Raw genomic sequence first — 18,182 nt, forward strand, 5'->3', positions numbered from 1 at the left:
CACACAAGCTCACAGTCACACATCTACTCTGTGACTTTTATTCCCCCTTTCTTCTCTGTGATTTGCTCATTCTGTCTTTTTTCTCCCCATTTCTTTCTCCCACCCTTCCTACATCTTTTGATCTCTTCCCTTCCTCTCTTTCGCCTCTCACCCCCCGTTTCTTTCCCTCCCCTTTTCCTCCCACCATCAGCCCCTCCATAGAAACTAATTTCCCCAGTATCATTACTGTTCTTTATGACCTCGTATAAACTGAGAGCTGTTATTTCGTCTCAGAGGCCTGGGCATAAACCTTAAAGCTGGGGGATTTGCCTATCGTAATGGCTACTAAAATACTTACTTCAATGAACTGCTAATAGATACAGGTCTTTGCTGTGCCAAAATTGCTTGCAGGTCCTGTTTTCCACATGACAAGAGTACTCATATGCTTTTGGGGACTCGCTTCTTAGCGTGTGTGACTTTTTCATTTAGTTCCAGGCTTTAAATGAATTAAACATCCTTGATGTCATGAGGATACATCATAGTTGTAAAGCTGCTTTTTTATCATAGTGCATCTGTGCAATAAAGACTTCAAGTTACTACCTGTAGTATATGATAGCACGTGTTTTTATCCCGTCGTGTTATCTCAGCTTGACTCCCTGGCTTAGTCGGTGCATGCTCACTTATACAGTGTTATTTATTTGTTGGTGGTGGTGTTACTGTGGTTACGAGCTTGATTATCCAGATCAATTTGTTTTAGTTGTGCCAGAAGTTAATTTCTTGTTAACAACAACCCGTGCTTTGACTCCGTCTTGTATTCCGAGCCCACTGGCAGTTCCATTTACGGAAAAACAAAAAAAGACACATTAATGACACCCGTGGATACACATTTTTACAAGGGCAGCTTTTATGATTCTCGGCAATGCTCAACAAATACACACCACAAGAACAAATGAGGAAAAGAGTAAAATATTTTTAATCGAGAAGAATGTATGGAAAAACCCACAAAAAGATACTAATAATCTGATCTTGGGACTTTTTTTATTATTAAGACTCCTAATATTCATATTCTTTCACTGAGAAATGCCCTTGGATAGTACTTTTTCACCTGATATTCATTTATCGTTAAGGAAACAGTTTATAGTTGGTGTGTGAATGCCACACAAAGACAGGGAGTAGGAAAAGCATAGTTAGGATGCTTTTCACCAGGTTATTAATACTGGTGAAATAAGGCTCACAAGGTTATATTCTCTGATCTGTAGCTGCACACATAAATTATCCTGTTTATCAATGCAGAGGGAAAAAACTGAGCAGAAGTGTGGTTGAACAGATGCAGACAGATGATAGTAAGTGAAGTAAATGACGAGCAGGTACCGAAAGAAAAACGATGGGACTTTTACTTATGTTTTAAGTCATCTGAAGATGTTCTGAGTATCGTATCCGCTCTGAGAGAGCCCCTCTAGATGTGACCAAAAAATCTTCCTTGTAAAGCATCAAAACCTGGATGACGTTTAAGGGACGCACTCTTCGGAATTGTTGGCGTTGTAGCGCTCATGCATTTGATGCGTGTGTGAGAAAATTTCCCATCAAAACTGGTTGGTGTGAGATTTGGTCAGGACATAAACAGCTTTTTCAAAGACGGTCTTAAAGAGTTAGGTTGAAAGGATAAATGGAGAAACAGGAAACCCTCCTGTCCTTCTCATCTGCCACCTCTGTCCCCTCTTTTCAATACATTCCCATCAGCTCTCCCCCATTCCTGCCTGCTACTTTACAATCAACCTAGAAAGCTCAACAAGACCCTCTGCTTATAAGACATCAGACACAGGTCAACAGGTCATCCTTTTAGCGTTCTACCTCTCCCTCCAAACCATCCATCTGGCTATCCTACACATCTTTCATCATCATCATCCAAGCATCTACAAATCTTAGCTTCACATCCATCTATCATTCCCTTTCCTTCCTTCTCTTTTCTGGTGTGTTTTAGTGGGACGTTATGAGTGGATAGGACATTTCTAGCAGTTTAGATTTAAAGGAAAGAAAAGAACAGATTGAGGAAAGTTGAGAAGGAAAAAGAGGAGGGCAGTCAGTCACAAGAAAATGTGGTATTAGTAGACGGGAGTGTGTGTGTCTATGACTATGCAGGGTTGCCCATCACAGCAGTTGGCCTCTGTAAACTCTGTAATTGAGATGACAAATAGTGAAGCGTTCTTTGGTTTTCTTCAGCAGGTCATATTAGCTATTTTATCTCTTGCTTCCCATTCATGGTCCCCTAGGCCCTGAAATTGAATTTGGCTTTGGGTACGTTCCTGGAGTGACTCCATGCTGGCAGTGAGATTATTTCTAGAGTCTTCTGCGGTAGTCACAGTGACAGGGGTCCTGTGCAGTATTAGAGAGCAAAGGAGTATGTGGGGAATGACAATTTCCAGTTTTATTAGAATGGACAAGCTCATTATTTGGGGGAAAAAAACATCTGGAAATCCAGCACCATACTGGTAATTGCTTTTTCCTGACAAGTCTGTGTTTGCAATTATGTTTAGTAAGTATATTTTCCCACCGCGCAGAAATAAATGTTCAATATGAAAGTAGAAAAAGAGGGAATTCTAAAAACAGATTTTACCACAAACCTGCACCGAAATTACTCTTGTGACTTTTTGTAGCCATTAACATTTCACATATTCCAAATGTTTCAGGGCATTATTAGCACATGCATGAGTTTTCAATCCTTGTTTCATGACTGAGGGTGGATGCACAGATCCAGGGGAGGAAAAAAGAAATGTGGGGCCAAATGTGGTCCAAATCCCAGCTGTTTTCCACAAGGGACATTTTTGTATTTCCTTGCTTGTACTGGGATATTAAGACCAGTCATGCATCAGCGATTGGCTCTTTGTCCTCCTCTGGGGCAGATTGTCATTTTTATCTACCAATTGATAACCATGCTTCCTGCTCTGAACCCACCCTCCCAAGAGACTCTTGTATTGCGGATGAAAACAGGAAGACAATTCCATCCCTCAGCGCCTCCATCTCACACACAGCTAGCTAGCAGCCTATTAAACAGTTAGAGAAGAGAGAGTACTGCGTCCCATTTCCACACACCAAAGGCTAGACGTCACTAGCTGTTAGGCTCAGCTGTGGATTTTTCATTTGCCTTGGTTGACACTATGATAGCCAAATATAAATAATTTCTGTTAGTTCTCACTGTGAGTAAAGTAGCCCTCTTTATGTAGAGGAATCCCCTTTTTCATTTCTAATATTATCAGTTTTTGGTTTTTTCAATTTTTACATGTGACTTTATTCTTGGTCAGTCTTTTAGTTTACCTCCTTTTTTCTTTTGAATGTTGACAAACAGTGTGGCTTTCTGTGTCTTTGTTCCCTCCTTTTTTACTTTTCCTGCCTTTGTAATTAATTGTATTCAGCTGGGCCTTGTTACCCTCTTCCTACTGTGTTTCCATTGTGTTTGTTAACCCCTAGTCTGTGTGAGGTTGTTAGGCATAGGATGGGTCTGTTCTTTTTGGTTGTACTTTTTGTTGGATACCAACTTTTATAGTGTGCATGGGCACACGCTGAGGACCCCTCCCAACCCCAAAACAGTGTTAATGAGAGCCAGAGGCCCCAAAGTCCATTTCTGAGAAGGAAAAACCCTGTTTGCATGTGCTTCGATCTGCTATTATGTCTTTGCTCATTGTCCTGTTCGTACTAAATTTATCCACAATAGATGAGAGCGATTTATTTGAGGTCGATTTTGCACAATGGGAAGTTTGATTTCTGTTTGGCATTTTGCTTGTGGGTGAAATGCAAATATAATCTCATTGTTTGCATTGTAAGTTTGATGAGAGACATACTCACGAGAGAGCAAGTGCTCTGACAACCAATACGGGCAAAATGTTTCTTTCGTCTGTTATATTGTATTTATTTTTCTCTTTAGCAGTGCAATTCAGATTTGGCATTTAAAATACAGCAACAAAAATACTTCAGTGTGCCTTTTTAAACATGTTTGCATCCATCTGCACATGGACAGTAGTGTGATAGTCAGTCAGCGTTTTAGTAGGATCATGTGATTATGTGAGACGATTTGTTTTTGTTGTTTTTCAGGCCACTCGGTTCGTCTGTTGGGTCAGAAGAAAGATGGAGGCCGAAGACTTGGAGGAGCTCGACTGGACCTCCCCAAGATCAGGAAGAACCCTCTCATTGAAATCATCTCCATTAACACCGGGTAGGACACGGAGACACTAACAGAAAACACAGCCTAAAGTATTTATGTTACAACTGAATACAGATTTATTGCCTTCCCAGTTTGCTGCATGTGCATGTCGGTGTGCTCTCTCTTTGTGGTTGCTCAGCTACTTGAGCAGCGCATCTCTATGCCTAATTAATAAGGGAATTTTAAATCACTTCACAAGGTGTGCATGCGTGTATGAAATCTGAGTATGTTCATGAACATATATTGGTATTTATCAAGTGGAAATGTAATAGGAGTAAAGTAAAATTTTATTTATATAGCACCTTTCAAGATAAAATCACAAAGTGCTTTACAGAGGCAGAAAACGGACATTAAAATCTAAAACAAAACAAAATCAACCAAAAGCGAGTTTAAACAGACAGGTTTTTAACTGCTTTTTAAAAGACATGACTGAGTGTACAGATCTCAAACTCAAAGGGAGTGAGTTCCAGAGTCTGGGAGCCACTGATACAAACGCTCTGTCACCTTTTGTTTTTAACCTTGTATGCGGGACAACCAGCAACCCCTGGTCACAAGATCTCAGGGACCTGCTGGGGTGATAAGAAAGAAGAAGATCACTTAAGTAAGTTGGAGCTACACTGTGCAGGGCCCTATAAGTCATGATTATGATCTTAAATTGGACCCTGAACTTGACAGGGAGCCATTGCAGCTGAATCAGCAGGGGAGTGGCATGCCTAACATGCCTCTCAGTTTTTTCTCAGTGTACTATTACAAAAGCATAATTTTAAAAAACGCATTTTCTCCTTCATCGCTGTGATGATCTGCAAGATCTTGTCTTTTAAGTCACTCCTAGTTAATTTAAAAATAGTTTTTCTACATTATATCTAAATTTTGTCAATTTATATAAATTTGATAATTAAGTCTTAAATACACAGACTCTGAGACCTACATCCTCTTGCACAGCTGGACTTTATGGGTGAATTTTATGTTGTTTACAGATATGTGTCCTCTAACTCATGCACTATATTCTCAGTAGACTAGTTAAAAAGGGTTATGACGGACTAATTCCTAGTGCTGGACCTCCACTGAGGATAATCCATCAATCATCCGAATGCATGTCTTCCGGGTCTATATATTAATGGCTTGACTCCCAGACCAAGTACTCTTGTACCAAAGCAATAATCCTCTTTATGAGTATAGCATTCTAGGCTTAAATGCACAGTATTTGTTCTTGTACAGATGTGTTCAGGCCCTCCTGCTTTTTAGCTAGCTGTCGAGTAAACAAGCTTAAGCTGTTCCTAAGCACCATTAAGAAGTTGTAGACTTCACATAATCAGCAGTGCATCGTCTCTTTCTTTGAACCTCTTGTGTTTACATTTGTTACAGTCAGTAAGGGGGTTGAAGATTTTACTTGAATTACTAGTTTTCTCCTTGAATCTGTTGAACTATTTGCAGCAGCATTCTTATGCTTATTTTCGCACTTAACGTGATAAGATCATGCTTATCATGCTGCTGCTTAAAACTGTATTTGTTTTGTCAGCAAAGGTCTCCCTATATAGTGTCTGCAGTCATTGAAGTCATTATATGTAACATCAGTTTTGGTGTATAACCACTAGCATTGCTGTTGGTGGTAGTAAAATATATAGCCTGTTGTATTCCCTCACTTGCGTGCTTGTACTTCTAGAGCGAAGAGAGTATCATCCTTTACCTCAAAGATGTGTTTAAAGTGATGTTATCATTACACAACATACATGATGATAATGGATGGATACTCCAAGGTTAACTGAGAAGTTGTGGGAGTCTTTCCTGAAGAGCAGGTTGTGTTTCAGATGTTCATAATCTGTGCAGAGCTCAGTTCCAGAGTAAAGCTTCTTAGACCACATTTGAGCTGATACAAGTAGAAAATCTGTACATTTAACTGGTTCGGCCACTGTTTTTCATCTAAATTGACACTTCTGATCGGTGTCAAATTTAGCATGTCCAAATGGCAGGATTTCAATTAAATAAATCGTCTTTTGCAACATCTGCCATCAAGTGCGCACATCAGAGACAGCACTTTTCTGTAATGTTCTAAGTGTTGCTTAAAATTGGTCACCATAGTGCAGCTGGTTTATTCCTGGTTGGTCTGAAAGACACAATATTTGAAGCTGCACGGTTTATTTTTCTTCTTTTTTCAGCACTTTCCTTGCTCTTATATTTTAACATATGTATATAATTTTCAGTAAATAAACCTTAGGCTCTGTCACTTCTTTAGTCGTTTCAAAACTTCAGCCTCTTTTTTTAAATATCTGTAACTCTTGCTTTGTGTACCTTTGCACTAACGCTTTTGACTGTTTCTGCTGTGTTTGCTTAAGCGGGTCTTTAAACCTGGAGATACAGTGGTGTGAAAAAGTGTTTGCCCCCTTCCCGATTTCCTGTGGTTTTTTTTTTTTTTTTTTTTTTTTTTTTTTTTTTTTGTTTTTTGTCACACTTAAATGTTTCAGATCATCAAAGAAAATTAAATTTTAGACAAAGATAACAGAAATAAACACAAAATTCAGTTTGTAAAGGAAGGTATTTAATAATAAGGGAGAATAAATTCAAACTTACATGGCCCTGTGTGAAGAAGTGATCGTTGGAATATGAACAAATGTGTGTGAAGGTTAGATAGAAAGCACTTGCATAGGAAAAGCATAGAAAAAAGCCATGTATGAATTGGTGAATGAGACAAGTTATATAAAGTGCTTTGAGTGCCCAGAGTAGAAAAGCGTAATGTAAGAACTGGTCCATTTACCATTTAAATAGGACCTGCCTGACAAAGTTGAGTAGACCTAAAGATCCTCAAAAGTCAGACATCATACCGTGATCCAAAGAAATTCAGGAACAAATGAGAAACAAAGTCATTGAGATCTTTCAGTGTGGAAAAGGTTATAAAGCAATTTCTAAAGCTTTGGGACTCGAGCGAACCACAGTGAGAGTCATTATCCACAAATGGCAACAACATGGACAGTGGTGAAGTTTCCCAGGTGTGACCAGCTGATCAGAACTGCTGAAGCACAACAGTTCTGATCAGCAAGACAGTGATCCAAAACCCACCAGCAAGTCCGCCTCTGAACGGCTTAAGAAAATCAAAATCAAGACTTTGCAGTGGCCTAGTCAAAGTCCTGACCTGAATCTGATTGACATATGGTATGAGGTATGACTTTAAAAAGGCAGTTCATGCTTTACAACCCTGTAATGTGGCTGAATTACAACAATTCTGCAAAGATAAGTGTGCAAATATTCCTCCACAGCACCATAAAAGACTCACTGGCAGTTATTGCAAAAGCTTGATTGCCGTTGCTGCTGCTAAGGTTGGCCTAGCCTTTTATTAGGTTTAGGGGGCAGTTGCTTTTTCACAAACTTTTTCCCCCCTTAATAATAAACACCTTCATTTAGAAACTGCATCTTGTATTTACTTCTGTTATCTTCGTCTAATATTTAAATTTTTTTGATGATCTGAAACATTTACTGTAAGCGTGACAAACACATGAAAAAATAGAAAGGGGGGCAAAGACTTTTCACACCACTGTATATGAATTGTGTTTGTGGCTTTGTGTTGCAGTATGGGTGTGCAGATGTCAGTCTCTTGGAGCCTCCTGCCAGCAGGAGGTCTGTGTCTGATCCAGATGATCTCGCTGTTGTTTTTCAAAGGGTTGGGTTGGCAACAAATAAATCCTCTTGTTTTTAACCAAAACGGCTTCAGTAGAATAGTGGATTATTCAAATATTTGATTGGGTGAATCGACCAAATCTCTTCCAGATAACACTTATGTTACTGAAAATCCAAGCTTAATATGCGCTTTTGTATGAGCTGGTCAGCCACTGCTGTCAGTAATTTGACATGGTCCTCTTAAGGTTAAAGTGTGTGTGTGTGTGTGTGTGTGTGTGTGTGTGTGTGTGTGTGTGTGTGTGTGTGTGTGTGTGTGTGTGTGTGTTTGGGGGTGTAATGGAAAGAAGACAAAATGTGTCCTTTATGTTTTCTAGTTTTGGATGATCAGTCGTAATTATTCCTCTGAGGTCTTGGTGACATCACTGGTGACATTTGTCAGCTGTTAAAACAGAGAAATCCTTGTGTGGGACACAGGCACTCACATTCACTTTTTTAAAAAATAACCGAAGAGAACACTCAAAACCATTTATGCGTGTGTGTCTTCATTCGTGTAGCTTTTAGTCTCGAGTTTGTTGCCAATTTGCCTTTTTATATGAACTCGTGGGATGCATTCATTTGAGGGCGCTCTCTTCTGTTCTTGCCAAATGTCAACTAGGTGTCATGCTTCAGGGTGGAGGGCTTCCACAGATCTTTGAAAAGTTGCATATCTCATATAAATTATTTAGGGTTTAAAAACTGAGCATGTCTTAAACCCGGTTGATATCTCCATGCTTTTTTTTTTTTTTGCCATGTCTAAGATATTTTTTCTTAGAATTTTACTAGTGCTATTTTGAATTTTAGAATGGTATCCAATATGTAGTAAATCAAAGCGCCAGATTACAGTTATCTCAAGGTGCTTAGGGCAAAGACACTACAACAATACAGCGAAAACCCCAACAATTAGACGACTCTGAGCTTTAGAACTTTAGATGATCACAGAGTGAAAGGTCAAGTAGTTCATATTTTCAATTTAACAAACAAACAAACACACCCCCTCCCGAAAAGAAGAAGAAATAAATAAATTATTTTGCACATGCTAATTTTATTCTGGGTCTCGTAGATGAACCTAGGGAACCATCCTCTTTGCTTTATTATTGCTAATCCTACCAAAAGCCTGGCACAGTGACTCACCTGGGAGTACCTATGAAAATGTAATTTTGTGTTCAGATTGATTCACAATATTAGTTTCATTAAGTTGCATATTAATTTCATTTGCTCCTGTTAAATCCACATTAGATTGGCTTTCCGCCCCCACCAAGTTAATTTCATCTCATCAGAATACATTCACCATAGTCCAGCTAGGCCATACATAGCCTCGGCTTTGTATTAAAGAAACATTGTTAGATTTCTTCTTGGCCAGTAGCACAGTTACTTTTAGTTGTCTTTACTAGCTACATAAATGAACAACAGTCCTGGATTGTACTTTGAAAGGGCCACCATGTTCCTGTGATATTGATCCTTATATCATTTGTAGGTTTATTTTAGTAAGTAAGTAAGCAAAATGTATTTATATAGCACATTTCACAGATAAAAATCACAAAGTGCTTCACAATAAAATCAGAAATACAAAAAAATAATATAATAAAACAGTGAAAAAATTAATTATTTTAGTCCTTTATTTATTCAGGTAAAAATACCTCATTGAGATTAAACATCTCATTTCCAAGAGAGACCTGGCATCATGGCAACAAAATTGAAATCAAAAGCTCGTTTCTATAAAAATGTCCTCAGCTGCTTTTTAAAGGAGTCAGTGGAGTCTAGACAGCGTAAAGACAACGGCAGGGAGTTCCACAGCCTTGGTGCCAGTGCCCGAAAAGCCCGATCCCCACGTGTTCGGGATGAAGCATGAGGTTTTAACAGTTCAGAGATATACTGGGGAGCTTCCCTGTGCAGAGCTCTAGAAGTTACAATTAAAATTTTAAAATAAACCATAAAATTTACCAATGAAGAGAAGCCAAAACTGGAGTAATGTGTGACCTCTTGTTTGTGCCAGTTAAGTCTTGCCGCGGCATTCTGTACAGTTCGAAGGCGATCCAGAGCTGATTTGTTGAGACAAATAGGGAGTATATACAGCAAAAAGAGAATCGGACCTAAAACAGATCCTTGAGGTACCCCAGAAGGCAGAACTGATGATTCAGACAACACATGATTCATACACACAGTAAAAGAACTCGCAGATAGATATGACATAAACCATTTTAAAACAACACCAGTTATCCCAAACAAGTCCTTCAGCCTATTTATCATGATGCTGTGATCAACAGTATCAAAAGCAGAGGTGAGATCCAGCATAACCAGAATGGTGTACTCTCCAGAGTCTGCTGCCATCAGAATGTCACTAGACACTTTAAGCAAAGCTTTTTCAGTGGAGTGCAATTTGCAGAAACCAGACTGGAAAACGTCCAGAACATTGTTCTTCTCCAAAAAGTTGTTAAGTTGTTCTCCAACTGTTTTTTCCAAGATCTTTGACACCATTGGTAATTTTGATATTGGTCTTCAACTGCTTGGAAGAGATGTGTCCAAATTTGGTTTCTTTAATATTGGTTCAACAATAGCTTGTTTAAAATAGCTGGGAATTTTAATTTAGTTTCATTTTGCTTCAGATTTTGGATTTTAGTTGGATTCACTTTCACACTTCCAAACATTGGGAGTCATATATATTATGCATGTTGTATTGCAAATATACACTCACTGGCCACTTTGGCTGTCACTTGTTAGTAGTGGGTTGGGCCCCTTTCTGCTTTCAGGGTTGCCTTAATTATTCATAACATAGATTCAAGCAAGTGCTGAAAAGATTCCTCAGAGATTTTGGTCCATATCGTCTCACAGTTGCTGCACATTCATGATGTGAATCTTCCGTTCCACCACATCCCGAAAGTGCTGATGGAAGCAGCCATCAGAAGACTGGTACATCGTGGTCATAGGGGGATGGTGGACATGGTCAGCAACAATACTCACTCAAGTTGTAGCATTTAAATAATGCTTAATTTATACTAATGGGCCCAATGTATGAAGGGAAAATATCCCCCAAACTGTTACACCACCTTATTACCTCATAAGGTAAGACGGACCGTGCTTTCATGATGTTGATGTTCAATTCTGACTGTACCATCTTAATGTTGCAGCAGAAGAGACTCATTGGACTCGATAACATTTTTCTAGTCTTCTGTTGTCCAGTTTTTGGTGAGCACGTGTGAATTATAGCCTCACCTTCCTGTTCTGAGCTGAGTGGCTCTTGGTCTTATACTTCTGTAGCCATCATCATGCACAATATATCCAAACATCTGCTTGAATCTTCTGTGCTTTCAGAGATGCTGTTCTGCATACCTTAGTTCTAAAAGTATACCGTTTTTCTAATGAGCGCTTATTTCCCTATCGGCTCAAACATTCAGTCTATTCTCCTCTGATTTCTGACATCAATGAGGTATTTTCACTCAGAGAACTGATACTAACTGGATATTTTCTCTTTGTTGGACCATTCTCTGTAAGCTTTAGAGGTGGTACAGAAATGGATAATCCCAGAAAATGAGAAAATCATAGTGTCATCTGCCTCTTATTCCATGTAATTCAAACCTTGAGAACTTGGATGTTTATCAACCTAGGCTTTTTCACACCTTGTGGATACATTGAATAGTCAGTGAGAGTGGTGAAGCAATGGAGGCAATAGATGTGGGAATGGGATGAAGAAAGAGTTTTTGAATAAGATCTTGTTGCTTTGAAAACCACGCTCCTTATATTTTTGATGTTGACTTCATGTTGTTGCTTGTGCTCTTTATTTGGTATAATGTTTCCTCCTCGTTATTTGTTTTTGGATTGTTTTACATGGATTGAAAATCCGACGGCGATTGTTTTTGGATTTTTAAACACTATTTGAAATATAGTGGCCAACTTAATTGTGAGTGTTTTATGTGGGGTGTATTTTCAAATATTTTTATGATTTTAATATGTGATCGTTCAACGATACATCGAAGGGCTGAAAAATGCAAAGTGTTTGGAATAAACTTTGTATATAATGAAAAATTTCCCTGAAAAAAGGGAAACGAACAAAAAAGAACAGGCAAATAAACAAGACATTGGGATTGGGTGTCAAATTCTGATTAAACATTGGGGACATGTATAAGTAAGTGTGTGTGTGTGTGTGTGTGTGTTCAAAACCCTTTTGTGAGCAAGTTCAGATGTGGTGCTTCAGTGTCATAAACAGGAATTTACAGCCACTTGCACAGAATGGGTCATTAAGTGTGTGTGTGTGTGTGTGTGTGTGTGTGTCTTGCTGTGTCTGTATCAACCTTTGCCATTAGATTCCAGGCGTAAAAAAAGTCCTTTGTTCCGCTGTTACAGCTCATTACGTTTCATTAGCTGTCTCTTCCCCGTTCTCTGTTTAGTTGCATTTCAGGCAGTTCTCTCTGTCATTGAGATTGCAGCGTGTTAAAGTCAGGTGCACATGATCCCGTCTTCTAACCTCTAACCAATAACTAACTGTATTGTTGCTCCCAGCAGACCAGTAGGTGGACAGGATGGTATCAGAATAGGCAGCAAGACTAGGCTGTGTTTCAAATGTGTTTCAAAGCTCTCTGAAACACATTTGAAGAATTGCCCGAAGGCCGACTGCACCGTGACGACTGAGCGCTGTGCTGGCTTTTCGTCCTTTGCAACAAATAGTTTGAAGTTGAACTGCTAATATCAAGAGGTATCAAAAAACTTTGAAACAAAATATTCCAATGGAATGATGGTGCATTTTTTTTAAATTTATAGATCTCAATTAAAATAAATATTAATGCAAAAATATACCGTTGGATGCCCGCATATTAGGTTTACAATAGGTTTCAAATAGATCAGAGGATCAGAAAATTGAGTGCATGATAAATTTCAGTGCTCTTCGTTTTTATTACAGGAGAGTAAACATTTCTTCCTCTTGTAGCTGCTGCTCTTCTCAGTCCAGGGACTATAATGGATAACCTTGGAACTTGTACACCAATTTATTCTCTTTCCTTTGTTCACGGTTTTCTATCCTGTCCCTGATTTCTCTCTTTTTTTTCTTCTTTTCACCTCGTGACATTAATAGTAATGTTCTTATCTACTTAACAGAAAGCTAATTTATCTTCCCATTACTGTGTTGAATATCGCATGAATCCATTGTTAGGGATTTGAATGGATGATTAAAACGTTTCACGTGACGGTTTTAGATGCTTTATTTGTATTTGGCTTTAATAATCTCAAGAAAAAAACTGTTTATTTTTTCTATTTTGTTATCTGCTGTTTTCATTTATGTATTTATATAGTCAACCACAATCAGTGTAGCAAAATACACCTACGCTATGCACACAGACACAATGTAAACAAAGCCAGATGAGCATGTAAAAAAATGTATGTATGAGTGCATTGTGAACATATTTGTGTTATCCGGGAGGCCCCCTATGTGTTAGCCTCCTTGTTTCCTGTGATTTGTGTCCCCTCTCAGAGCCGACACAGTGGAATAATAGGCCTTATCAACTTTAGTGCTGACCTTCACGTAGATTTGTGTTAACCATTGTGTCTAAGGTGTATTGCACAACACTTTAGCCAGCTGAGAGTGGGGTAAATTTGGGGTCACTAATGTCTTGGTGCACAGAAAATCAATTAGCCTTAGAGCAGGGTTAGGACTCAGATGTTAAGCTGCAGATACAACATCACTTTATGACTCCTGTTTTTTTGACATTACGTATCCCTGAGTAACAAGGACGGATCAGAATGAAGGTCTAAATGCTTTAGTCAAAACTAAACGAGGGAAGAAACTACAGGCAGTCCTCAGATGCTTTCATCCCACAGTTTGACACACTCAGACCCTGCCGTTTTTAAGAGCACCTGGGTATCGTAGTCCTTGATCTGCTGTGTGCGAGTTGGAAGGCCACCCTAACAGAAGCTGCTGCAGGTGGAGACTTGATTTAAGTGTAGTTTTTTTATTTTATTTTTGGAAGGTTTGTTAAGGTTGGAGGATATTGGAGGCTGGATTGAGATGGTCCACTGGCCAGTTCTGAACTCATGCATGTCAGCTAGCAACAACAAACAATGCACGTTACTTGAAACAAAAAAGCTGCATACAGGTGCTGGATGGCAGGTGTTTCTTATTTAAACAGAAAGCGATGTGAATGTTATTCTGTGGTTTAATTTGTTTGCTTGTGTCTCAATATTGTTTCAGTTAGGGCTGTTCGATATAACGATATATATCGGATGACGATATAAAAACGTCTATCGTTTCATTTTACGCTATCGTTTGTTTCGTGGTGTCGCAAAATAAACTGTTTACGGCAATATTTTTTTCATCGTTCTGATGGTCACTGTAGTGGCTATATTAATTTCTAGAAGTTCTCTCTTTCTCTTATATTTTATATAACCACACTACAGACGGACAAGCGCCTGTTTTTATGCGTTGTCGTTAGCAACAACGACGGTAAAACCATTGCGTGTCCGCTTGTTTGTTTTCCACATAAACCTTTCACAATAAAGCTCAAGATCCTGTTGAGACTTTTCAAAATAAACTGAATTACGTGAAAGAGGATGCAGAGTATTTACGGATGAGAAGCAAAAAAGAGCCGTCAGCCCCCAAAAAATAAACCTTAGACTCCAACGTTAGAACAGGCTTTTCCCCGCAGCATCGTTTCATGCATCGGTTAAAACACTCGACTCCAGCTACATGACGCGCAGCTGGAACCACTTCCCGCAAGTCGAGCTGCCCGAGATTCACAGAATTTACAGAAAATGTTACATTTTTGTGATTTATATCGTTATCTGGATGATAGAATTCTTATATCGGGATATGAGATTTTGGTCATATCGCACAGCCCTAGCTTCAGTGAAATTTGTGCAAAAGTTTTTGAGCATTTGCTGCCCGTCTTAATATTTCAATATTAAGAATATTGCCTCCCCAGTAAATATTAAAGTGTCAAGCAAATAACATCACAAAATTTGGAGAAAGCCCCTTTTTTTTTTTTTTCATATTTAGAAGTTATATTAGCCTCTATGTCTGATAGGATTACTTTTAAATTCGTCTTCAGTGATCATTTTAATTCCAGTCTGCTCAAAATGGTCATTTCTGTCATTAAATTTCGCCATCAGTAGTGTGTCGCTGTGATCGGTCTTCTGAAAAACAACGCAAAAAAACAGCTTTTGTGCTTATGTGTATTTTTAACTCTTAGTTCTCAGTTCGCTTTTCTAATTTTGACTTTGAATAATCATGCTGGTCCTATTTCAAGAAAAGAAATGACAGTCATCAGTATGTGATTGGCGTGTTTCACTTTCAGAGCTTCCTCCGTGCTTGGATTCTTTTCTTAGTCCTCTTAACTGTTTCTCTTTGCAGATCAATCAATGTCATTATGATTGATTTATGTATTTATATGGCACATTCCTTGACTAAGCAAGGTAAAAAGTCAGAGCAAAACTCATTGAGTGCGCACTTTATAGAGGGTGTCACTTGGGAATAGCATAATCGAAAGATTCCTGGTGCAATCCTGGGAGAAGACACGAATCCCTGTGGGGTTGGATCAGGTGGGGCATCCGGCATAAGGCAAACATTATTATTTTTATTAAATGTTATTTGTATTTATTTGTTCCCTATAGGCACTTAAGAATGCTAATGTTACAAAAGGAATACAGGTGTTGGTGTTATAGAAAAGTATCTGCTTTAAAGGGGAGTGTCACACAAGAAGAAAAGATGGAGAGATGCAAACTCATTAGCAAAGTTATTCGATAACTTAAAAAGACTTGTGTTTTGTGATTTCAGTTTCATAGCAACAGCATGGAAGTCAATGGGACTCGAGATCAACGTCTCTTTTTCCTTTTTCCTTCTCCTATACATCATTTTTTTTACCTAATAATCAAAGCAGGTATATTTTCTCTAACTTCAGATTCTAATATCCAGTCATTCTGCATGATATCGGTCCATATCGCTTCCACGTCGTACAACAGAATCCCGTTGGACCGCGCCGCTTGACTGCGTTTTCATTTTGTTTGCCGTTGGTCAATGATCTCATCTTTTCTTTTCTGTGTTGTTTTTCTCTTGAAAGAGCAGAAGTGAAAATGCATCATGTCAAGCAGCAACAAAAGATGGGGAAAATGTGCTGATGTGCTTCAGAAAAGTGGAATTACAGCAGAATGAAGGGTGTTTACAAAAGGTTTTCTTCTCACGTACATATGTGTGAACAGTCGCAGAGACGCATGGATGCCCAATATACACACAATCTCATTTTGATTTTGCACTTCAGCACAAGACACACACGCACATACACCTCCACAACGGAATTCTCATTTTCTTTTTCTATTTCATTCTTGACACACACACACACACACACACACACACGACTATATGCAGACAGGCACACACACTCACACACAGACATATGTGCACACCTCTTCTAGCTGTGTACCACAGTGGCCTCTCCTGCTGTTTATCAAACCAATGTATGGGTAGTTTTCAGCTCCAGTGGTCTGAACACTTTATTCCATTTCCCTCTTTCCCACTGCTTAACACACAAACACACAAATATATGCTCAGGACAAACACGCACACACTCCGTACACTATTCTCCACACTCGCTCACCAGGACAGACTGTGCTCCCCACAGTAAATCCAAAAGATTGATGTGTCTCCTTGGACAAAATGAGATTGTGTGTCATTACAAGGTATTATGCTACAGAACCCCTGAGTAACTGAATTAGTCCCAGTGTGTCACAGGCAAACACAATTTACACACACACACTCGTGCACACACATACACACAGTAGTTTATTAGTGTGTCCATGATTTCAGGGGGCATTACGTTCAGTTAGAAATGTTCTGGAGCTTTAACCATAACTACTGCATGTCAAAACTTAAGCTTACTTCAACCTTAACAACATGTCTTCACCTAAAAATTTGATGACAGACATTACAGGAGCTTTTTTTTTATCCTCCTAAGGAAAACACATTGACATACTGCGACGGTGTAAACAAATTTACATCCCTACAATCTGAGCAACACCCAGACCACACACACGAGTGACTATTTTAGAGAAGATTTGTGACTCAAGCAGCAACTTTTTGTCAATAAGAAACACCAGCCCAGTAATGAGGTGATTTCCACTACATTATCTGTAGTGGTGCAGACACATGGAGTCCAGTCCAGTCATTTTGTTTTGTTGCTTTAGAGGAATGGAGTTTAAGAAGAGAGTGGTTACGTTTGTAATAAAATGTTTAGGAACCTTTTGAAAACTCTAAATTGAGAAAAAACCCAATACATTTTAAAAGGTCTCAATAATTCCTTTACATCCTCTGATATATGCAAAGATTCTGCTAGATGTAAAATGACAACAGCTTTAAAGTGGACCTGTTATGCACATTTCCAGCTGCATATTTTTATTTGTGGATTTGATTAGAGTAGCTTTGCATGATTTACGGTTTAAAATGACCCTTATTTATCTTAGACTGGGCTTTGTTGAAGCCCCTCGGTTCATCTGCTTAAAACAGATATCGACTTTTAGTGACGTCATACAGAGCCAAGAGGAAGAAAAAAGCTTTAGCCATGTTTTATGTGAGTAACCACCACTGTATCACACTATATACATGGTAGAGGATAATAGGTCCACTTTAAGGCATTTGACTAGTCACTCCTTGATGATTCAGTCAGAATGGAGTAAAAATTCTGTTGCACACTGACTGCATTTGAAAATAATTTCTCTCTAATGTGTAGTTAGAGACGTTGCCAACTTGTTTTAGTCAATCTGCAGTGCATCTCTCTGCAACAGGGAACTCAACCAAACTGGTTGTCATCTGGTTCTATTCTGGTTTTATTCCAATATAATAATAGGTTTGTGGAGGAATTTCTGTTTCAAATCTGAGGTTCTAGCTGAACTCTAAATGTAAGTAGTTAATGTGAATTGTTGTTTACTTTAAATTTATGTATATGTGGACAACTTATACCATATTAACACACACACATTACATGTAATTGCCAACTTGATGCAGTTCTTTTGCAGACTGATAGCAGACTGGCTCAGTCTTGCCGTTTTATCACCTTGACACATCAAACTTGCTTTGAAGATGGCAGCTGTTTGCAAGTGGTTGCAGACCTGCTCATCAACTTCAAGCAACAAGATCACAAATTCATTGCAAACGGTCACAATCAGTTCAGGCGACCTGCGGTCTCCAACCACTGTTTTGTCTAGTGACTTGCATGAAGTAGTAAGTCAGCAAAACAAGCTGTCAGTTGACGGTTATTACTGTGTGCAGGTCCTTCTGACCTCTGAATCTACCTACTGTGTGAGTCAGCTCAGCATTCAGATCATCAGCGAAAAGGGGACTTAAAAATCAAATAAGTTAGCGTGCAAAGTGGTTAGTAAGCCAGAGAAG

General features: G+C 38.8%; 1 protein-coding gene and 1 long non-coding RNA gene across 3 annotated transcripts in view; one reads left to right on the forward strand and one right to left on the reverse strand.

The window, feature by feature from the left end:
* cdkal1 (CDK5 regulatory subunit associated protein 1-like 1) overlaps positions 1-18,182 on the forward strand; it is a 253,811-nt gene that overhangs the window by 83,680 nt on the left and 151,949 nt on the right. For both annotated transcript variants that reach the window (XM_040013109.1, XM_040013107.1), the window contains exon 7: positions 4,066-4,186. In XM_040013109.1, coding sequence (XP_039869043.1) covers positions 4,066-4,186 — 121 coding nt within the window. The remainder of the gene's footprint in view (positions 1-4,065; positions 4,187-18,182) is intronic.
* On the reverse strand, positions 1,043-18,064 carry LOC120722220. The gene is made up of 3 exons (XR_005693381.1): positions 18,054-18,064; positions 7,638-7,642; positions 1,043-1,174 (listed from the first exon to the last, which is right to left on the reverse strand). It is a non-coding gene; the product is annotated as an uncharacterized LOC120722220 (long non-coding RNA).

This window comes from Simochromis diagramma, unplaced genomic scaffold (assembly GCF_900408965.1).
Source record: "Simochromis diagramma unplaced genomic scaffold, fSimDia1.1 OVJJ01000618.1, whole genome shotgun sequence".
NCBI classification, from domain to species: Eukaryota; Metazoa; Chordata; class Actinopteri; order Cichliformes; family Cichlidae; genus Simochromis; species Simochromis diagramma.